Below are 24053 nucleotides of genomic sequence, written 5' to 3'. Positions count from 1 at the left end.
GGAATTTCCAGGAAAGCTACCCTGGTTTTTGTGCGTATGCATTCTCTTGCCCCAAAGACAGACTTTGACAACTGTTGTGTGCATCTTTTAAAAGGCAGCTGCTAGCAGGATTGAGGAAGGAAAGGGTTTTATCTGGATTGGTGATGGTGTGAATGCATCGCACACACAGCCATCCTCCCTGGCTCAGCAGACCCTAGAAGAGTTCAGCCAGGGTCACGAGTTTACCGGGGACTGCAGACAAGATGGGAAATGTTAAGACTGACACACAATGGGAAGTGGAAGCAGTGTTTTCCTTTTGATTTGCAAATAACCAAGATCTGACGTTGAATGGGGGTCCATTGTGATGTGATACTGTGTACTGTATACTGTAGGTGCAAATCCACATAGTGAACCTATGGTTCATAGGTTCTGTATAATGAGGTCTTGAAATTAAAAAAAAACATACGTCACATGTAACATACATTTGACCCACCATAATCAAAAGGATAAGGCAAAAATATTTACGGCTTGTTTCCATTACAGTCCTCAGTATGATAATTATGTGTAGGAGGTCATGTAGTGTGGTGCGGTTGGGGTGCATGAAACGTACGGTCCAGAGTTCATGATGTTCATGAACATCATGGTACTGTATTTATGACCATTCTATGTCTGTCCTGTTTTTTTTTGTCGTGTATTTTTTGTTACTGGCAGAGCTGTGTCACTTATTTTGCCTCTTCTCTTGGCCAGTTCACTTTGTAAAAGAGACGTCAGTCTCAATGTGGTTTTTACTGGTTAAATAAAGGTTAAATAAAAAAATGATGTGAACAAGAGGATACATCAGACACACATTTACAATATATCATCTCGATACAAGAGTTTTAGAAAACCAAAACCAAGGTACATACAGTATATCTTTAAAAAATCACACCCGTGTGAACTGAGTGGTGTAAGGTCTATATAGAGTGATCAGCTGTGGTCTGACGTAATGTCTGACGTAATGAAATCACACCCATGTGAACTGGGTGACCATAGCAACCATGCTCATTTTTTGGTACGAACAGACAGACAGACAAACTAACAAAGCCAGTTGTAGGAGTGGTTTACACCACTCAAAAAAAGAAATCAAAGAAAAAAAATCATGACGACCCAGGAACCACAACTTATAGTTCCCTATTTAGTAGTATAGTATAGTCCCTATAGTGTAAGTATACAGCCTCTAGTACTGCTGAACCAGCTCTTTAAGGAGGACTTAAAAGTGACATGTATGAGCCAATGGACTTTAGGTAAGCACAGCCCATTCCACAGTAGCACAGCAGAATATTTGAATGTATGGCCTCTACACTGCAGTAGGCCTACATGGGTATTTAGCGGGGTTTTAAACAGACTTGCCAACACAGCGAAGGCACAATCGCCCATCCTTGCTGTGTTGGACTGTAGCATCTTCAGATACGCCTAAGCTTGTTAGATATGACTGATGTAGATGTCAGGGTCATGCAAAGGTCACTTAATTATGTGTCTCTCTCTCTCTCTTTTAATTTTTTTTTACCTTTTGACAGTCTTAAATACCTTCTGTGATTACTGATAAATAATATGCAGCTTTTAATGTAATTATGTAGCCCATTATTCTTTTCTGGTGATGTTTAAACAAAAGAAACCAGGAGAGGGCGATGAAGCAGCAAAAAGTAAAAACTCGTATTTTACATAATCCTGGTAGTACAACTCATAGTCAGTGGAGGGGGCTCTCTCCTCTCTGACAGGTGGTTCCCTGCTGTATAGCTATTTATTTACCCTTGTGTCTTCTTCTGTTGTCTGCAGGGGACCGTATAGCTCTCAAAAAGATACAATCAGAATGTATTGAATAGGCTATACTTTATTAGCAGTTTGCAGAGAGAGAGAGAGAGAGAGAGAGAGAGAGAGAGAGAGAGAGAGAGAGAGAGAGAGAGAACGAACAAGTACAGTTCAGGACAGGTACAGAATGAAACCCAAGAAAGCACTATGGCTTGTTTCCATTCTCCATATTCAGACCGCAGCCATCTTGCTAGCAAGGTGATACCTAGGTGACACTTCCAATAGAGAGCCCATTCATCCAAACAGAAAAATCCTCTCTAAACAACATCAAAATCACCAACATTGCAGCTGTAGGGAAAGCTTGAATTATCCTCTTTCTATCTGTAAAGTTTTTGTTTAATGAAAATCCACCGTAGACATTTTATGAGCTACTTCAAGAAATTCCTTGCAGATGATTATTAGTATCAGAGTATGGAAGCGCTCGTTATCAGTAAAGCAACCTCTGCTGCCTCCTGCATTATATGCATTCAAAACAGGTGGTACGCCAGGGCCGTTGAGTGATAGTCAACGAGCACTTCCAAACTCCAGCACTTAGAAAAAAATCATCCGCAAGGAATTTCTTGACAGGAAGTAGCTCATAAAATGTCTACGGTACATTTTTATGAAACAAACACTTTACAGATTGAAAGAGGATAATTCAAGCTTTCCCTACAGCTGCAATGTTGGTGATTTTGATGGAGAATTGGGGACCTCCCCTCTCGCGGACGCGGTCACGCTGCTTGTTCGAACGCCTAATCAGAATCAAATTGATAGTATATGCTATACTTATACTGCATTCTTCAACGGGTCTGTCCAGTCCAGTCCAGTCTTTGTGGATGATGATGTACTCCAGAACTAGACCTGTTGGTTTGTGTGCGTAACGATGCGCTGCTAGTATTATTATTAGCTCCACACGTGGGCAGAGCATGCGTGTAATATGACAGAGGGCACGCACATAATCATGAGCTCTATGATATGAACATCATTCAGAGGAAAGTGCTCCTCCTTCCCAACTCTTGACTTCATGGACACTACTTGAAGATTACGCGCGGGCATTCATGACCTGTGAATCAGAGCCATACTGATGTGAATATAGCCTGTGCGTCGTGACTGCTGGCGACAATGCGCTTTTGTAACTTTTCTAATAAGGCACACAGCTGGAGATACTTGACGGCAGGGGTTTTCTGTTTTTCTTTTTTAACGTTTTGTCACTGACTGGAGTCGGCTGTGATGGTTCTAAACAATACGCCGAAGACGAGAGCAACACATTTGGACAAACAACACATGGAGTCGCATGAAAACCATGGTTTACAGGTAAGTCCTTTTCACCCCCATGCTTTATATATAATTTAATAAAGCCGCGCAGAGCCGCCTATGGGTGACATGGTGCATATTATGGCCAAGTGTTTTGATTGATTGGATTACTTTAGTTAGAAAGTAGCATGCAGACATTTAGGCTAAAACTTTAAGGATAACACAAAATCAAGTCATGGGGACTTGTTTCTATTGTGGTCCTATCTATCCATTTAGGTTATTAAGATATTTTTTGTTGATTCGTGAAATTGTCCTTTTTGTTTATTAAAAAATAATAACACTAGCCTACAATACAAAATATAACAAGAGGAAGCTCATTATGTGGCCAATTAAATTGTATTCGAGGCTAAGCTGTTATCCTCCCCCATCGTTATCCTAGTCCAGTACATCTGAAAGATCACAATACCTTATAGTCTACTTTAGATTTATTGGCATATGTTATGTCATGCATCAGAACTGTTCAACATCTAGCCTGTTAAACTATTTCGATATCTGGCTTCATGCTTAGCTGATAATTAAACCCCATCAGATCCTGTTTCACTTTCTTTTGAGAAGATTACCAGACTCTCTCCTGGCAGCTTACAAAGGGTACTATACACACACACACAAGCACGGGTTTCTAAGAAACAGAAGAGCTGGCCTTTTTATATGCATGATTTACATGTCCCAGGGTAATACTTACGTGGAATAAAAGGCAGAATCTTGAAATGAATTTGTAACTCCGTTGCCACTAGCAACACACAGGAGTACCTCAGCTTAGTCAGTGCATTGCTTTTCCAGATCCCATCATATCAAAGCACAACTTCAGACCACCCACACAACTACCAGGGTTTTGTGACATACTGCCTCCAGGGATATAAGACTGAAATCTATTTTATAACCTCAGGTTTTGAGTATCCTATAATCTACAGCAGTGGTTCTCAAACATTTTTCGCACGAAGGATCCCCATCCCCAAATTGATAGATAATATATATTTGGCCTCGGACCCCCATCTGCTTGTATATCTGCTATTTTCTAATAGCCATATAAAATATGGATAAAAGGGTTAAAATGTAATTAACACATTTAGCTGGGGACCCCCTGGAACCCCCTCAAGGACCCCTGGGGGTCTGGGGAAGGGGTGGTCCCCACTCCCCGGTTCGAACCATGGCTCCTTTGAACTTGCTGTCCCTGAGCAAGACACCCAATTAATCCCCAACTCTCCCATGCACTCATCTGAGCGGAACACTGCTGGGTCAAATGCACAAAAGTAATTTACCCTCTGGGATCACATCAAATACACTTTATTTATATTATAACATACAGTAGACCAGTGGTTTTCTTTTGTTTTTAGAGGCGCTAGCCCCTCCAATGCATGGCTTTTGAAGATTACGTCATGTGGCAGCCAAGTCTATGGACTTTTTAATGTTTGTTTAGAGCACTTCTGATGTAAATCGTTTGCCAGCCAAGTCTATATGGACTTTAATGTTTGTTTAGGGCACTAAATAACAACGTAAGACATCATGTGGCCAATATAAACACATCTTGTGACTCATTATGTTTTATACAATAACACTGCATTCACGTCTCATGGAGGACGATGAGGATGATGATGGTGTCAGACTGTTGGCCACACCATTAAAGCACGAGAAGGAAATTGACTTTTTAGACAGTATGACAGTGGAAATGATTGGGGAAGAAAGAAGGAAAACGGGCAGCCACAGTGGACGCCCCTCACTTCACACAGTGTGATTTTATTTTTAATTTCAAGGAACCACATAACCCTGAGAGTGTACAAATGGAACCAAATAGACCCTTAATCGACCCATAAGGGTCCATTTGGTTCCATTCGTACACTCTCAGAGTTACAGACCAGAAAGGGTCTGTTCGGAACCCATTCAAGGAACTCTTTGAGAACCACTGCAGTAGACAGACCGACAGACAACAACACACAGACGGATCGATAGATGATCGATAGATTATGTCTATCCGCCACTAACAATTTAACAAACCATCTTGTCTTCCCTGCTCTCCCTGAAGCCCCTGAGCAAAGTGGTGCGAAGGAAAGGTAGATTCAAAGGCTCTGACGGCAGCACCTCCTCTGACACCACAACCAACAGCATCGTCAGACAGGTAAGGATGACTGTAGTTTCCGGCTTGCCAATCCTGTCGCGTGACGGGCGGCTTGATGTACAAAGTACATCCCTGCGGCGCTAGTATGTCGCATGGACTTGTTATGTTTGACATGCGAGAGGCTCATCAGGGGCCATCAACCCATCTGAACGTCACTAACACGCTATTCCTGTCAAACAGTCACTCGAAGAAAGAAAGAAAACAATTGTATTGTAATATTACTTGTGCTCTTTGAGAGAGAGAGAGAGAGAGAGAGAGAGAGAGAGAGAATCCCGATCCCGACGACCTTTGCTGTGTGTCACTCCTCATTTCGGTCGCTGAGCTGGTAAGGAAGGGTGGCAGATTATGAAGTTCAATTTCACAATGCCTGAAATTCAAACGAATGAGTGAGTGGATGGAATGCTATTGTTTAATGGATAACATTACAAGGACAAGAAAGTGTGTTATTCCTTAATGGTTATAATCATGATCATACCACACCATACGATTTATCAATACATATTGATATTGCATATCGTCTCTGTCGGGTTGATTTTCAGGATTCAAATTCAAAGTTCTGCTACTTTTCATGTTTTTGTGTGACGCTGTAGTATGATACAATTAGGGCATGGCGACAAAACACAAACAGTTGGAATGTGGAGACAGGAGGTTTCTGCCCGACAGCAATGATTATGTATTCTATGTATTGCATTATGCATATATCATCAGGTGTAGTTGATTGTGCTCGTGTGCTAGTTTCCTGCGTTAGGAACCACCACATACAGTAGTATAACAGTGAACGTGAGCTGTGAGGAATAGCACAGCTGCAACCATTATCATCAGTCAGCGATGGAACTGTATGTTGTAGTGAAGAAGGCGCTCTGTAAACATAGCTTGGGTACAGTATGTTAACGATCCTGACTCGGAGGAGGCAACTCTCCTCTTGAGCTATGTGGTTCTTGAGTGTGGCGACACTGGGGCCTGTTATAAAGCAGACCCTTCCAAGGTAGTGCACACTCAAAGGTGTCTGGTCTTTGTTGAGTAGAGACCTGCAGGGACAAGGACGAGGGATGGGTTAAGGGGCGATGTGGGGGCCGCTTCCACCGAAATGTTTCTGCCTTTTTTGGGAGGGAGGCACAGTCAGGCACCGATCTGCCGCCATGTCCTTGGCAGAGAATCGGCGACGCAAAGGGGAGTTGAGCTGGATGGGAATCTGAGCAATATGGCATCTTCCTGGCCTTGTGCTCTGTTTCCTCTCAACAACTGGGGTGGGCGTTTTGAATGAGACAGCACGGTGGTGTTATTGCAGCCCAATATGAACCAGTTAATCAGGCGTTGCTCCACTGTCCACAGTCATGACCCATCCTGCCCTCTGGCCTCTTACCCCTGGGAGCCCATGTCCATTCCCACAGTCCAGCTTTGAGTTCCACGGGCAAGTCAACAGTTCCCCTCAGACTGGCTGTCATCGACTTCCACTCACGTCTGAGTCATCGTGGCCAAACTCAATTAGGCTATGAGAGTATCTATCTGTGACTCAGTAGGACGTGGCTGAGAATGGAGGTACAGTACCATGGATCAAGTGGAAGTGGAGGACAGAGAGAGGGTGGGATGATAAGAGAGGGAGAGGTAACCAAAATGTTGTATTAGTTTTATGGAGTAATAAGGCTAGGTAGGTATAGGCATAATAATAATAATAATGGATTGCATTTTTATAGCGCTTTTTTATGCACTACGTGCCTATACTCAAAGTGCTTTACAATGGTCCATTAATTCATACATTGGAAGGTGAAGCGGCAAACAGTCAACGTTTAGGAATAAGGTTAGGTTTAGGTATAATTTTACTGAGGTTACGTTTAGGTTAACTGGTGGCAACCATTCCGAGGTTGCCGGATTAAACCCGGGACGAGCGTGTTTTACCCGGGAAGAGCGTGGTGGGAGTTCTGCTCTGGTTTTGGTCAATATTAAGTAGTTCCGGTCATTTTGTGGGGGGCACTGGGGCCACGCAGTAAAAGTAAATTAATTCACATTTGTATTGTTGACCTATTTCTAAAATATTAGAGAAACTTTCGTTCAACTTTGACCCCTCTATCACATGGAACTATCTTTTGGGCGTAGTGATATGGACATAAAAAACATAGTTCTGTGTGTTAGAGGGGTAAGAAATGAACAAAAGTTGCACTAATATTTTAGAAATAGGTCAACAATACAAATTACGTTAGTTTTGTGGATTCATTTACTTTTAATGCGTGGCCCCCTGTGCCCCCCACAAAATGACCGGAACTACTTAATATTTCACCAAAACCAGAGCAGAACTCCCACCACGGGACTCGGGCAATCAATTAATACAATTGCAACCACTATATTAATGGCAAGTATTTCATACAGCTTAATCTGAACTATCCCTTTAATGAGAGCATTCTTTTATTCGAGAGAGAGAGAGAGAGAGAGAGGGTGGGGGCGGAAGTGGAGGGGTGGGGGGGGGGGTATTGTTCCCAGGTCAGAGAGGCAGTTCTATCCCCTTTATAGACGTGCGCTGAAAGAGGAGACCAGAAATAGCAGGCCCTGCCAGTAACTCGTCTGTTTGGATACTAATGTAAATACTCTGTTTTGGAGTTGCTAGAAGCATAGCAGTGGTGTTTAGCCAGACATTATTTTTCCCTGCCATCGCACTCAATCTTTGTGCTCATGATTATTTTCACTTTTCACTGAGGAATGAGGGTTGTTAGCAGTTAAACATTTTAAACTAACACCATACTTGGACAATTATGGCATCAAAAAGCATCACTCTGTGGTTAATCCACTGCAGATTCATCAAGCCCTGTCGCGTTGTTTTTGTATCCCGCTCATTTCTCTCAGTTTTATCATAATCAATTCCCTCTTCTGTCAACATCAAAACGAGACCAATCCGCCAAAGTTGACATTTCCTCTAAGACTGTTTACTCTGTGTGATTTTAAGGATTTTTGAAACGATGCTTTGACTAGCCTCCAAAGAAGCCCTTTTCCTCGCTCTACTGTACTGTAGACTGTATAGGGAGGACCTGTTGCCACCGTGAGTCAGACGTCCCCCAGCTTTCCTGTAGGCGTGTTGGACACACGAGAGAGGCTCATCGGGGGCCTCGATCGATCTGTGTGATCTGTGTGACTGTGTGATCTTTCTGTCACACAGTCACTCAAAGGAAGAAAGAGAAAACAATTCTAATATTACTCCTGCTCTTTTAGAGAGTGGGAGAGAGTACAGATGGAGAGTAGGTTGAGAGAAAGCGAGAGAGAGAGAAATAGACTGAAATTGTGGCTTATTGCACGGGGGGCTTAAAGGAGGAGGTGGAGAGTACTGGTGGTCCCGTCTTGGTCACAAGTCAGCCATGACACATTAATCGTACCAAAACACAGAAGACAGTTGACTGGAAGTCAATGACTGGCTGCTATTTATATAGTATTATTTATATAGTATTATAATACTACATAATTTTTATTTTTATTTTATTGATATATAATGTATCGTGGTTAGTACGAGTCGAGTCACCACCAGCTGAGCTTACGTCAACGAGGAATCTCAGGAACGCAATATGTTGACAGCTGGGCGTGACGTATATGCTCAGCGACATTGCATTCATATGTAGTTTCAAGGCTTTTGCGGTCACATTAATTCCATTTTCTCTAGAAACTGGCTGTATCAAATATGAATGGACATCATTAACGACGCACAGCCACTCCCCTGACAGAAACGCAGAGGTGGTCGGTTTATTTTTCAAACACAGTTCTTATATGAAGCGACCTAAAATCGCCGTTTGGGGATCTCAATGCAAATAAACAAATACATGAACCTGGAGATTGACACCCTCTACTGAAAGTGACGTCAGACTTCGGAGCTCTATTGGGCTGTTTGTATCTTGTCTCCCTGCTCTTCTATTGAGACATTTAGATCGTGTCAAAGGTCATGTCTCACCTACTCAGGAGCTGACACATTTTGAAACTGATGGTCAATCAATTTATCCCCTGAGTAAGCAGGCAGGCTCTATTAGCTCAATGGTAAAGATTTCAGCACTTGCGCAGGAAACCGGGTTCAAATCTGGGGTAGACGAGGAAAGTTACATAGTGCTTTAAACACTATTCAGAATATGATCCTAAGCTCCTATTCAGATACATCGGTCGGGCTGTTATGTCTAATACTATACTGCCTGCCTGTCTCATTAAGCTTTCTTCTCCTCTCTGTCTGGCTCTTTGTTTTGTTCTTAATTTCTCTCTCTTTGTCCCGTTTCTCTCTTTCCTCTATGACAGCTACTGGCCCCGGGCTAGGAGTGTATCTCGTATTGCTTTAGGTTTTCCATGGCACGCACGCTGTAGCAGTTGGAGCCCGTCCTTGTGCTTGGACGGGAGTAATGTTAGTAGTGTGGTGATCGGTGTTGCCATGTCTGCTTCTTATAAGCGAGTTTGGCCTTTTTTTGTAAAGTCGCTTGTAAATATTGGTGGTTGCGGCTTTTTGCTTCCCTAGTGTAGTTCTCAAACAAAGACCAAATTAATATGTATTTGTCTATCTGATAATATTTTGTGTTAAAATGTTTCAAAAACTCAAAAGCGAGGGGAAAGCATCAGCTTTATATAAGCCGATGCATATCGGTTTAGACAGTGCTCATGTGGCCTCTAGTCGCTTCTTTGGGTTGTTTTCATAGACCTGGTTGCTTATTTCTCTCGCAAACTGGCAACCCTGTTGGACCCTGTACTGTGGTGATGAAAGGACCGTCTCGGAGGGTGTGGTGGAGGGGGGGGGGGGGGGGGGGACAGCACGGCACGGCAGGAAACCCCGCTCTCATTCTCTCCCTGATTACGGACTTTTCTCCTTTTCATGATCCATCCGATTGTGTTTTCTCCACTTAATGGAGGAACGGGGTGACGTAAGCAACCAGTTGGCTCCCTCTGATGCTTATTATCAGATCTGGCAATCTGGCAGGGTATATGGACGAGCTACAGTAGCTCCCACTGTCCAATGGACCCACAGGAAACTGTGGATAAGGTGCACTGTAAAAGCTTTTTTTTTTTTAAAGGGAACATTTTTTGATAATGTGTACATCATGCCTTTCCAACAGTAGACCTTTCTGTCAAGTCCATGTGTAGCTTCTGGCTCCAAAACCAGGAATAATGCTTGGAGTAGTTAAATACACACATGGTTTAAATGGTAGGCTATGAAATATGTGCAGGCAGATCGAAGTGAAACAAAACTGTCACAAGACCGCCATCTGGTGGTGAGTTGAGGGAAGAAATGTTATTTTTGTGATGAACAGTAGCATCTATCTATGCAAGGGTAACCTTTTACATTATACCAGCGTTGTGTCCGATTTTGTTCTCAGAATGTATAGATTTATTTTTGTAGTAAATGAGGCCTTCAGTTCGGTCTTAAAGGTTGCAGCATTTGTCACCTAAAAGTCAACCAGAATAAATAAATCTATCGTCATTGTTTCGGGTGGAAACCTCATCTGCCCAAATGTTACTTTTTAGGATTCAAATTCAAGTGGCAGATTGAAAAGCTCAAACTTGTCGCTTGGGGACGTGTTTCCAGCTTGTGGATCTGATACTTTTAATGCTTTTATGTGACTCTGTAATATGATCACGTAGGACATTAATTTACAAAAAAACACAAAATAGTTAGAAGGTTTCTGCCCTATAGAGGGTATGCGCGTGACATCATCATCATACCCGGAAGTTACGTGGGAATGCCTACTGAGTGACAAAAAACTACTTTCTGGCCTTGACAGCCCATACATCCAATATACAAACAGAAAAGTCCTATTTGATTGCATTAAATGACTTTAAACAACATTAAATTAACTTTGTCACTCACTTTGCCACTCGATTTGCCACTGGATCTGCCATTCACTTTATGCATGCATAAAGTGAATACCCTCTATACCAGGGTTCCCCAATTCATTTTCCTCCAGGGCCATAGTTTGACTAGGGAACCAGGCTGGGGGCCGAGTCCGCATGCGCGAAAAATTGTTTTTTTTTATTTTTTTATTCGTTAATTAAAAATTGTTCTCAACCAGTGGTCCGGGGACCACCAGTGGTCCTTTAGGGGGTGCCCAGTTTGACATGCATAGGCTACTGGCCCCCATTTAATGCCATTTATATCTGGGACACCCCCCCCAAAACAAAACAAATTATGTTTTTCTTCCAGGGGCCACAAGGGGGCGCTCTGCGGGCCGCAAATGGCCAGCGGGCCGCCTATTGGGGAACCCTGCTCTATACCCTCTATACCCACTATAGCAACGATATCCTTCATTCATTGACATTGACTATGTATGTATCCACTTTGATTTGAACCCAGGTGTTCCCCATGGGAAAATCAAACACCAGTCCCCGCTTGGAAATTGAAAATAGAGATATTAGGCTTCTGATCTTCAGGCAGGACTACTCTGCTACACAAGCGTTGCATATGTACTGTATACTATAGAACCATTTCTTAACAATGGGAAAATGATGGTAGTCTTGCTGCAGCACTGCCATTGTTCTCAATCTCAGGCAGGCACCGTTTCCATGATGGAATGAATGGAAATGTCTGCTAGAGAGTCTGATAGTTTACTGGAAGACCGCCTAGAGTTCTTCCCCGAGCAGCGTAGAAAGAAATCCCTGCGTCAGGTTCTTAATTATTAACACAATGGACTTATTTTATCACTTGCGAATGTATGCTAGGATAGCAAGAACAGATTTCTGAGTGTGTAGGTTTTTTTGACATAATAATTTCACTTTATTATAATTGTATTATCGTGCTCTCCGCTATATAGCACCAATGAGACTGCGATTATAATTAAATCAAAACCCTCCTCAAAGCAGAGGTTCACTAAACCAAAACAAAGAGAAGATGATTTTACTGTCCTGGCAAACATGTCAGATACGGAAGTGGATGTAGCTGATAAGATGTTTTTGCTGATAAGAATCCAACCCATGTGATCAATGAACTTCAGCTACACCAGTGGTTCTCTAACGTTTTCATTTCAAGGACGCCCAGAACTCTCAGAGTTACAGACCTGTACTGTAAGGGTCCATTTGGAACCCTGTCAAGGAACCCGGAGGGTCCCTGGACCCCACTTTGAGAACCACTGATCTGGTTCCCAAACTGGGGGTCCCCAAATGATTATACATTATAAGTGTGTACTGTGTACACTGTACAGCTAGGGTATCTGTGCATTTCTCAAGTGACAATTTCAACACAAGACCTTTTTAATACCAAATTGGCAAAATGGACAAATATTACATAAGAAAGATCTACAAGTAAACACTGCCTCGCAGTGTGAGGTGTTGTGAGCTTGTAGTTCGGGTATTTTCACAATATTGAGTCAAAACTAAATGTAATGTCTACAATTCCGGTTGCTTGTCAGGACCCCAGTTCAAATATGATTATTTTGGGGAGGGTCATAGCCTGAAAAGTTTGGGAACTCCTGATCTGCACACAACAGGTACTTATTGTTATTTGGATTTGCAGTGTTAGAGTTAGTGTCGAAGTGTCCTTCAGCAAGACACTCAAACCCCAATTGTTCCCGATGTGCATTTTGGTTCCTTGCATGGTTTCCTTCGCCATCAGTGTATGCATGTGTGTGGGAGAATGGGTGAATGTAATGCAGAATCTATGTAAAGTGCTTTGGATAAAAGCGCTATATAAATGCACCATTTACCATTTATTTTCACGTGTAGACCAGTGGCGTATCCAGGAATCACGTTTTGGGCAGGCAAGATCATGTGTTAATTGTCGTCTCCCCGTGCACAATCGTAGCACTAAAGGTTTTCAAAGAAATATACCTGCCAGACGAGTAGGATACAAAGGCTGAAAGGCATGCATTTACATTCCAATGGTTGAGGGTCGCGCTCTACCGCGACGGCCAATCAGCTGTCCATTAATAGTTCTCAGGTCTTGTTTTTGTCTTCTTTTTTTCTCATTGTATGGATTTTGGCCAGGCCAGAAATGGATTTGGACAGGCGGACGCCTGCCCTCGCCTTATTGTAGATACGCCTCTGGTGTAGACTCGCACCTCAACAGTGCATGTTGTCATGGTGTCAGGAGGAGCAGGTGAGGGATGGCTACATGTCAGACTGTGACAGAGTAGCTCATAGGTAGTGTTCTCTCCTCACAGGGCAGAAAGGGCACAGGCCCCTGCATGTAATGACACCCTTCCATCAAACCGCGCTGCACGCAACGCCTAATGGAATGTCTGTGCTTTAGTTGAGCTCGTCTGCTGACCCAATGTCAGTCATGCTGAAGCAAGAGATATATGTTACTATCCCAGCCAGATAACACATGCTACTGTGTATATCTCTATAGAGGCATTTATGTATCGAATTAATGGTGTGTGTGTGTGTGTGTGTGTGTGTGCGTGTGTGCATGCGTGCGTGCACGTGCGTGGTATTCCATCCATCCATCCATCTTCAACCGCTTATCCGTAGTCGGGTCGCGGGGGCAACAGTTACACCAGAGTGCTCCAGACTTCCCTCTCCAGAGCAACATTAGTGACTTCCTCCTGGGGGATTCCGGGATGTTCCAAGGCCAGTAAGTCGATGTATTTCCTCCAACTGCGCCTTGGTCTGCCCCATAGAGTATATATATATAATAGAGACTGAACTGGCGCGAAGCTCCGCCCCTCCGCTATTCATGTCAGTGGAAGTTGCTCAGTGGCGTTTTGAAGCACCCGGAAGACTGCCGGAAGTACCGTCTCAGAACGTCTACTTCCGCATTTGACCACCAAATTTTGGTGGTCAAATGCGGAAGTGCAACCGAGCGCTCAATGTTAAAGCCCAGCTGCACGGGGTTTCCCGGTCATGAATCCACGGGTCCGCCTGTAGTCCTTCCTCCTACCACTAGGGCCCAGAGCTTCAACGTTGGAAAGTCTGCCTGCCCCCTTGGTCTGCCCCGAGGTCTCCTCCCAGTGGGACGTGCGTCGAGGACCTCCCTAGGGAGGCGCCCCAGAGGCATCCTAACCAGATGCCCGAACCACCTCAGCTGACTCCTTTCCAGGCGAAGGAGCAGCGGTTCTACTCTGAGTCTCTCTCGTGTGACTGAACTTCTCACCCTATCTCTAAGGGAGATGCCAGCCACCCGTCGAAGAAAACTCATTTCGGCCGCTTGTATTCGCGATCTTATTCTTTCGGTCATGACCCACACTTCATGACCATAGGTGAGAGTAGGAACGAAGATTGATACAATTTTGATGTACAGTAGTTTTACTTTACTGGAGTATTTCCAATTTTCAGTACTTATCTCAGAGGAAAATATTGTACTTTTACTCCACTACAATTATTTTAAAACTTTAGTTACTTTGTAGATTTTGATTATTATTACAAAACATACATTAACCACTTCATCCATATACCTGTATACATTCCGGCCATTCGAAAATAGACGATCTACAAGCTTGTACATCTGCTATTTTTAAAAGATTTTTATACATTTGAAAACATGAAATGGGACATTCTGCAAAATTCTTTTACTTTTGGTACTATAATGTCAATACTTTTGTACTTTTACTCAAGTACATTTTGAATTACGGACTTTTACTTGTAACAGAGTATTTATACATTGCCGTATTGATACTTTAACGTGATGTAAAAGAACGTGAGTACTTTTTCCACCATTGACTGAAAGTGACATTTCACCCCTTTTGGTGTTTTAAGCATTATGTAATGCTTTAGCTATTGAAAAATAGCAGATTTACAAGCTCATAGCACGGCACCGAGTGCCGCGCTACGAGCTTGTAGGTCTGCTATTTTTGAAGAATCGTGAAAAGTGACATGAAAGTGTTTGAGAACGACTGACATAGAAACATATCTTTTTCAAGAAAACAGTCAGGATTTAGAAGACATTTGTAGAATCGTTCCCAGGTCAAAATGCCGTAAAGTGTCCATCTGCACCTGAAGTACAAGCTCAGTGCGCAGGGCCTCGGGCACAAGGGACAGTCATATTTCACATACCACGTTACAGCAGTGGGCAGGGGAGAAGTTTGCTGGACAACAGCTTATTGGAATTCAGTACAGGTCGAGCTCATACGTCCATGAGTATGAGTGATGGTTTATTTAACTCACACCTGACCTACAGTCAGTGGTGGAACAAGTACTTACATTTTATATTTAAGTAAAAATAACCACAATGTAGAAATACTCTGTTATGGATAAAGTGTGGCGATCAAAATTTACTTGAGTAAAAGTGCAAACACATTTAAAAAAAAAAGAAATATATATATATATATATATATATATATATATATATATATATATATATATATATATAATACTGAAAATAAAAGTACTCATTTTGCACAATGTCAGGCCTGACTCACATGGTCGCAACAGATTGCTGTATGCTTGTTGTATACAAAGGGTGTGACACAGCTTGCCCCAATGCATTTCCAATGGGAGTCACATGGTTTGACACAACATTTGTGTTGTATGAGGGGGAGGGGCGCAGTCGAAACACAGCCGAAAGCCATACAACAGCTTGTAGTCCAAAATGTGGACTACAAACCATGTGACTTCCATTGGACACTCACAACATTCATACAACAAGCATGCATCAATGTTTTAAAGGTCTGAGTGAGGCCTAAGAAGTCCGGTATTCAGAATTTACTTAAGTAAAGTACACATTTTGTACAATGTCCCATTTCACACGTTTACAAATGTATAAAAATGCTTTCGAGTATTACCCCCACTGGTTGACAACGGTAATTAAGTAGCCTAATTTAAAGCAACGTAGCACACGGCCTGATCGATGGACAGCACACAATGAATTAATGAAAGTAATTAAAGTAGCCTTTGCGAATGCGTGTCCATCCGGTGTTATCGGTGTGTTGACTGACATCGCATTTATTAGTTTGTGGAATAATCTCCACACCACAGCTACCCATTCTGCATTTATTTATTCAGACCTTGCCAATTTGATTTTGTTGAATGTCACTGTGATGATCATTACCGTTTTACCATGGTTTGGTGTATGATTTCAATAGCGTGCCGAGCATATGCTGGAAAATTGGCACCCCTGATTCTAAACCAAACAATGATGTACATTATATAGACTGGGTTGCTGAGCATGAAGTTGTTGCCATCTGTAAATGATTCATGCCGCCATTCATAATGATGGACAGTATTTTCCTGTGATGTGTTATTTACTGAAATACCTCATGAAAGTTTAATTTCACCCCTTTGGGGGGAGAGAAAGGGAGCACGGGAGAGAGAGATGCGTGTCCTCATCTGACCTCAGTGCTGTCTGACAGCAGAAGTCACGCTGTTATTGTTCTCGTATCAAAGCGCTGCGACTGTGGTGTCACTGTGGTGCATCGGAGGTGAGCAGCAGACCTGACAAAGAGGAAATTTGCATGAGGACAGTGTGTACGTGTACCCAACCGAAAGGAGACAAGCTGCAGTCCTCGCTTTGCGAGTATGACCACCAATGTTTTTGTTACGTCTGCTGTTTCACGCTCGGCACAGGATATGTATTATGTACCCATCTTCAATGACATCGCTGCATAGTATTATGATACACAACACTGGCATGCACTCATTAATGGCATCAAAACAAGGGTGGGTGACTTTGCTGCAAGATTAAAAGGACGACAACTTGCTGGAGTGAGATTCTCATGACATGGGCTGTGCTGTAGCTTTTGCTGATGTGCCACAACATTATTGTTTATGATCCTGCACTGAATGAAATGCGTGAAAATCCGGTTAAATCTCAGTTCGTCCGACAGTCTGTCTGTCAGCTAGGCGGTTGTCCAGATCCGACCGATATGCCCCTATTGAATCAAGGTGCACAACTAGGACTGCCAACCTACTGTACACCTGACCTCACTACCTGTCTTAAGAAGAAAATGAAAAGAGGCGTTAATGAGTTACTAGGGTGGTGGGGCAGTGAGAAGGGGATGAGATGGAGGGATAAAAGGAGAGAGGTATAAAATAATTTTCTTCATTTGTTTTTTTTCTGTGGTGTTAGACAGAGCCTATAGTCTCGTGAGCCAGACTGTTGCCTCTGACAGTTTTTAAATGCTTCCGTCATACAGTCTTGTAGCAACGCAAACTCTGAAAATGATAAAGCGATAAAGCGGATGTGACACCTTTACAGTCGCGCAAATGTATCCGAATATAAATCAACATCATCAAAGCATATATTGCATGCTCAGCATAAATGGAAATTCAAATAAATAAATAACGTAAAGATATTAAGTTATATTTTTGTTTGAATGGAAATTACAAACGAATGACAGCTTCCTGTCTCTGATTTGGGGAGGTATAGTTCCAGAGTCTATGGCATTCGGAGGTATTGGAATAGTTGGCTGGCTGGAGACGGAGCCTGAACCGACAAGCCTCATTTAACTGCTGGTCATCCACAGTACATGAGTTCAAACTCACTGCACATCTTCTAGGGGCGCTAGCCCCTCCTATGTCCAGCTTTGAGGGTCTGTGTAAACACAAACATTGAAGACAAATGTGTGTAAACACAAACATTGAAGACAAAAGTGAGGATGCAAATCTTTTTGGCTGGCATGATTGGGTGGGAGGTGTGCCATTGGTTGAGAATGAGATGACGTATGACGATAATAGCGCCCCTCACTTCACACGGGTGTGATTTTTAAACTGATCATAGTACAACTTTAGGCAGTTACCATATTATACAAGTCATCATGTAAATAATCACTTCATATATCATATATCATCATATAAAAGGAAAGTGTGTATACTGTATCCTGTTCATCCATAAACTGTTGTTTTTCCCTCCGTAAAATACATCGAAATGTGTTCCTTTGGCTTTGGGTATCTTAAGTCACTGGAAAGTCAGTCAGCTTTTCATTTGCCTTGACATTCATTTGACTAATCTATATACCATGTGCTTAGCTTTTTCTTTTTTCATAACTCGGGTTCATCCAAGTCATCCAATGAGAAAAATGGACAGAGTGTGACTACGTTGTGTACGTTGTTTTGACGTCTAAGCTACAGCAGAGAGTGTGTGCTGTACACTCAATGAAGTCTGGACTCAGTCATTGGATCTGCTCTGGATCTCCATGCATTGAGCGTTGTGGCACGCCACACAGGCATGTGGGAGGGAACGGGGCATGCAAAGAGAAGGTTAGAAGTGAGATGGGACTATGGGAGGTGGAGGTGTGAGATGCAGGAGGAGAGGAACGATTGCCTCCAGCGCTCTGTGACTGAGTGACTGTGTCCCTCAGTCATGACTGAGTGACTGTGTCCCTCACTCAGACATGACTGAGTGACTGTTTCCCTCACTCAGACATGACTGAGTGACTGTGTCCCTCACTCAGACATGACTGAGTGACTGTTTCCCTCACTCAGTCATGACTGAGTGACTGTGTCCCTCACTCAGACATGACTGAGTGACTGTGTCCCTCACTCAGACATGACTGAGTGACTGTGTCCCTCACTCAGACATGACTGTGTCCCTCACTCAGACATGACTGAGTGACTGTGTCCCTCACTCAGACATGACTGAGTGACTGTGTCCCTCACTCAGACATGACTGAGTGACTGTGTCCAAAGTCGAAAGTCAAAGTCGTACGATTTGTCACACACGTTACCGCAGTGAAATTTGTTCTCCACATTTGACCCATCTCTTGGAGCGGTGAGCCGCAGCCAAGGAGCGGTGAGCTGCAGCCGTGCTGCGCTCGGGAATCATTTGATTAGTTGATTTAAGCCCCCAATCCAACCCTTTGATGCTGAGTGCCAAGCAGGGAGGCATTGGGTCCTATTTTTACAGTCTTTGGTATGACCCGGCCGGGGATCGAACCCCCAACCTCCCAGTTTCAGGGCGGACACTCTAACCACAAGGCCACTTGTGGGACTGTGTCCTGCTGAGCCGCGTGCGGATGGTCACCCTCTGCACCACACATGAGTCCTCTGCTGCTCCTCCACTCTCTGCACCACATGCATGGCATGCGCTGCTTTCTCCTCCACTCTCTGCACCACATGCATGGCATGTGCTGCTTTCTCCTCCACTCTCTGCACCACATGCATGGCATGCGCTGCTTTCTCCTCCACTCTCTGCACCACATGCATGGCATGCGCTGCTTTCTCCTCCAGCACACATGCACATTATACAGTACACAGCAGCTGGCAGCTCTCGCTTCTGCCTGCTGACCACTTACTGCCCTTCAGCCCACGGATACATGTATGGCACTTAAACACAGACAGAAAGATGGAAAGCAGGAAAATGAATGAAAGTGAAGGAAGAATGCAAAAAAAGAAGAAAAAACGGTATTGCACAGCATACTCTGTCTAAATGAGAGAGGGGCAGAGAGAGAGTGAGTCCTGGAGGAGAGAGAGACAGAGAGGGAGAGAGAGAGAGAGATAGAGATAGAGAGGGGGGAGAGAGAGAGAGAGAGGAGGAGGAGAATTCAAAGGCGTTGTCCTCCATCAGGAAGCAAGGTATAGCGGTACAGCGGTCAATAAAGGACACTCGCGAGACGCTCCACCTCCCCATTTGTGGAGGAACTTGACTGAGTCGAGCGTGCCCCATCGTGACTAAACACATGCGCCGCTGATCCAAGGGCACCAGCCCTGCCAGCCAGCCATCCACATAACTACAGTGTACTGTATACGTCTGAGCCATCCAGCCAGCCACGGCACGGTGCCACTGCAGAAAGGATTTGGGAGGACTACAGCACAGAGGAGAGCAGCGCTGACTCGCCGGAGAAGGATAAGCGCTTGTTTTTTGGGGGGTGGGGGTCGGGGGGTGCGGTAAACAACTGGTGCAGTTGGAACGCCAACTTCGACCGGACCCCTCCGGCTGTTTCTGCTGCCGCGGTCTGGGACGCTGTGGAATGAAAAAAGTACCGGGCGTGGAGGAAGAGAAGTAGCCACGACAATCGGAACTTAAGGACCTGGGTGTTGTCGTCGTTTGCGGGCCGATCCGTGTTGCACGTGGGTAGGGTGTGGGGGGTCAGGAGGAGGAGAAGATCACCGGGCGAGGCGGAGACGCTAGTCCTCCGCTCTCTCTCCTTCATGAAGGATCCCTCCTCTCCTCCTCCTCCTCTTCGTCGTTATCTCTCGTGCCTCTTTCTACTCGGCCCGTCTCCACCCGTACGCCCGTAGGGGCGACAGTGCATGCCATGGACCGAGGCTGAGTGGATGCTGCTGCCTGACAGGGAGTCTGTGAGGCGGCCGTCCGACCCAGGCTCGACCCCCTGGTCCCCTTCATGCCGTGCTGTGGGCTGGGCCATCGCCGGAGAGCACAGCTTCCATACGTAAGTCTGCTAAACTGTCACCTGTGGCGACCGATGCTCATTTATTTAAGGGAGAGATCATTTCAATGAGTGTGTTTTGTTTTGTAGCATCTACGGTAGTTTTCCTGAGGGTAGCGATTGGGGTTAGTTTTAGATTGGGGTTAGAGTTAGTTTTCCAGGAATGTTTTCCAGGAAAGCACATGTGCGTGTTTTGAAATGACGGACTGAGTGTGCACTCATGTGGATGGATACCGGCCAGGATTTTCTCCAAACACTTGAGACTGATTCCTTTGGCAGATCTTTATTATTGGACCAAATGCAGGATTTAGCAAAAACACATAAGCTAGCGTTCCACAGGCTTGTGTGTGTGTGTGCTGTGTGTGTGTGTGCCGTGTGTGTGTGTGTGTGTGCCTTGTGTGTGTTTGTGTGTGTACCCGGCGCTAAAAGATGATGAATCTTTTATTTTGCATTTATTCTAGGGCTGAGAGCTGAGGTTATGTACCGTAGTAGGCGGCAGACAGTGTTGGGGTCCATGGCTGCAGGCACATGCTGGGTTGACAGATCTGCTTTAATGGGCTTTGCTGGTTTCTTTCATCATCTGTCCTCTCTCTGTGTGCATAAGTGTCTGCGATCCAATGCTACCTGTCAGACAGCATTAAGCTAAGTGGACAGGCTCATCTGTGGCACTTCACCTTAATGAAATGCAGTGCGAGGGACATGTGATGTCCAGTGAATTCGTGAGAGAAATAAGCAACCAGGTCTATGAAAACGAGCCCAAAATATGCTTACTATAATACGCCTACATGAGCACTTTAAACCTATATACATCGGATATTTGAAAATAGCTGATCTACAAGCTCACAACGTGTTGCGATGCGACGTGTTGTGAGCAAAAACTATTCACAGATGGGGGGGTGTCTGTGGACAAATATTGTCCTTGACCACCAAGAACCACTGGTTTAATCAACGTTAGGAAGCAACAAGCCCAAAATAATCAACTGCACTTGAGAACCAAGCCCCCAAAAACGGCACCAAAACTACCAATACAAGCTACGTACTTTACAGAAAAACAAGCCCAAAGTCGCTTATAATAAGCAGACATGGCAACACTGGTGATGACTACAAACACTGACAGGTATATAATACAAGCTACGTACTTTACAGAAAAACAAGCCCAAAGTCGCTTATAATAAGCAGACATGGCAACACTGGTGATGACTACAAACACTGACAGGTATATTATATCCCTCAAAGAGGGCAAGACAGGTTTAAGGCCCCGTCCTGTCATACACAATGTCCGGGATGAATTGGTGTCATTATCATATTTAAAGCACATACTGTACACTGTACTGTCACTGTGCTTTGGTTTGTGTGTGAGTGTTATTAATGTAACTCTACAAATTGTTTTCACCTAGTTATTTCACCTAATAACACAATAAAAACTGTCCCTTGTATTGTGTACAGTATAATACATCACCAGTCTACAGATGTCATTGTTCTATACAACTAAACAGTTGAGTAGGCTATTGCGGAGAGACCAATATTGCGATCGCGCTCACCACTAGATGGCCATGTTTCACTTGAAACATCTCTCTCGCACACACACACACACACACACACACACACACACACACACACACACACACACACACACACACACACACACACACACACACACACTATTGGCCTTTAAAGACAAAGAAACCTGTGGCTCAGATTTGAAGGTCGATCTTTTAATCTGAAAATCAATGGTGATGTCACCACAAAATCCCAGACAGGCCTTCATTGGTAACGTAGACAGACTGTTCTCAGTTTTCTGCTCATTGTGCCATGCTAAGACACTTTGGCTACATGACACTGTATATACTGTGTGATTATTAAAAAAAAACTACATTCAGCGAGCAGATGTATGGTAGGCAAGAGAAAATAATGATAGCCAAACTGTAATGTCTATTGTTGCGACCGCAGTTCGCAGTTAACTATGAAATCGTGCATCGTGGGTCAATCAGATAACCAGTCAGTCAATCATGCCCCGTATACAGTATGGTCATGCCTTGTGACATATCACGTGATGTCATCAATATTAAGCCCATATATGGAGATCCCTGATATCATCAATATTGGCCAGGAACTCTACATCTCACCTCAACCATCAAACCCTTAGATCTCCATATATGGAGCTGACCTGTTCTGATATTCCATATGTTGATCCTTCCTCTTCGATGTCTCCCCTTTGACTGATACATGTCTATTTAAACTCTAGACGGGCCTGCCCCAAAGTTATTAGTGCAGCCACGCCTGGCAGCTGGCGAAAACTTAAGGCCTGGCCCTACCTGGGCCCTCATCAAACCCTGTACATTCAAGACACTGCCTCCGCTGCCACCCTTAGATCTCCATATATAAACCTGACCTGTTCTGACATTCTATATGTTGATCTGACCTCATCAAACCCTGTACACTCCAGACATGCTCCATATATGGCCAGTACAGAATTAATTCCATACAGTATGTTGATCTGACCGACTGACCCCCATGCCAAAAAGGCATGGGGGTCCCTCAGGCGTCTTACTGGTATTAACTATATATTTTGGAGAGAATGATCTAACCACTTGAACCCGTGTATTGTGGGGAAAGCTCACACTGTGAGATTTCATTTTCATTTCCCCACAAAACAGAAAACAGAAAAGACACTAGGGCCCTGAGGGACTGCGCTCAACCAACCAACCACCCCAACCAACACACCCTCTCTTTTCTAAAATATATACGCCTATTTTTCTTTTTTTTTATATTTCCTTCATGACCAGTGGTGTATTTAGCGATGTCTAACCTGTATTTATAGTAGTCTGGATTAGACCTAACATTTAATAATCTTAGAAAGGAGTAAGCTTTAATTTTACCTATGAGTGGATTAGGGCACATGAGAGAGGGTTAGAGACCACCTGTCTCTCCACACCACCAGACAAGCGTAAGCCCCTGCATGAATTTACTAAAGACATTTGTAAAATCACAAAGGATTGTCTGTGTTCTGGCGTCCAATAACATCGTGTCTTGGGTTCAAGTGCTGCACTCATTTATATTGTGGGCATTCTTCAAACTAATTTGAAATTCTTATCACTGTGGTCGGTTCGCCGAGCTCAGCCCGAGCATAGCGATTTTTGTTTTTTCCGTGTTTGACCTGGAGAGCACTCCCCAGCTTCACAGTAAAATCCTGAGTGTACAAATGGACCCTATCCCGGGCCATTGGTGTACCCTCGAGAGTTAAATTAACTCTTAGGATTTCTAGTGCCGTGACATGCCACTCTTTCCCCCCCCCCCCTCTGACACTCCTCTCACATGTTTCCAATATGGAGCACCAAACCGCCGTTTTACGGCTGAAATGAGGCGGAACACTATTCCGCTTTGGATGGAATTTGGAGCACGACGGAGACCATGCCGGATGGGACCTCCTGACAGGTCGGGTATAGCCAGTCCCAGGCAGCTACACTCACCAAGACCCGGCTAATTGAAGACAGCAGCCAGCAGGGCCCTCCCTGCCCCGGTTGCCCTTTTGCCTCCAGAGCTTTTCCTACTGCATCTACCAGGATGCAGCAGTAGTAACGAGCCAAGGACGTGTTTCCCAAACAATGGGTCGGACGAAC

At 44.1% G+C, this 24053-nt stretch overlaps 1 protein-coding gene across 2 annotated transcripts in view; it reads left to right on the top strand.

The window, feature by feature from the left end:
- Nucleotides 1-2502: 2502 nt before the first annotated feature.
- Nucleotides 2503-24053, top strand: part of cacnb2a (calcium channel, voltage-dependent, beta 2a) — a 111896-nt gene continuing 90345 nt past the window's right edge. For both annotated transcript variants that reach the window (XM_079489990.1, XM_079489989.1), the window contains exons 1-2: nucleotides 2503-3120; nucleotides 5141-5233. In XM_079489990.1, the coding sequence (XP_079346116.1) occupies nucleotides 3037-3120; nucleotides 5141-5233 (177 nt within the window). In that variant the 5' untranslated portion in view covers nucleotides 2503-3036. The remainder of the gene's footprint in view (nucleotides 3121-5140; nucleotides 5234-24053) is intronic.

Source organism: Electrona antarctica (assembly GCF_951216825.1).
Source record: "Electrona antarctica genome assembly, chromosome: 20".
Classification (NCBI taxonomy): Eukaryota; Metazoa; Chordata; class Actinopteri; order Myctophiformes; family Myctophidae; genus Electrona; species Electrona antarctica.
The sequence above is the reverse complement of the archived record's forward strand: the minus strand, read 5'-3'. Positions and strand labels throughout refer to the sequence as shown.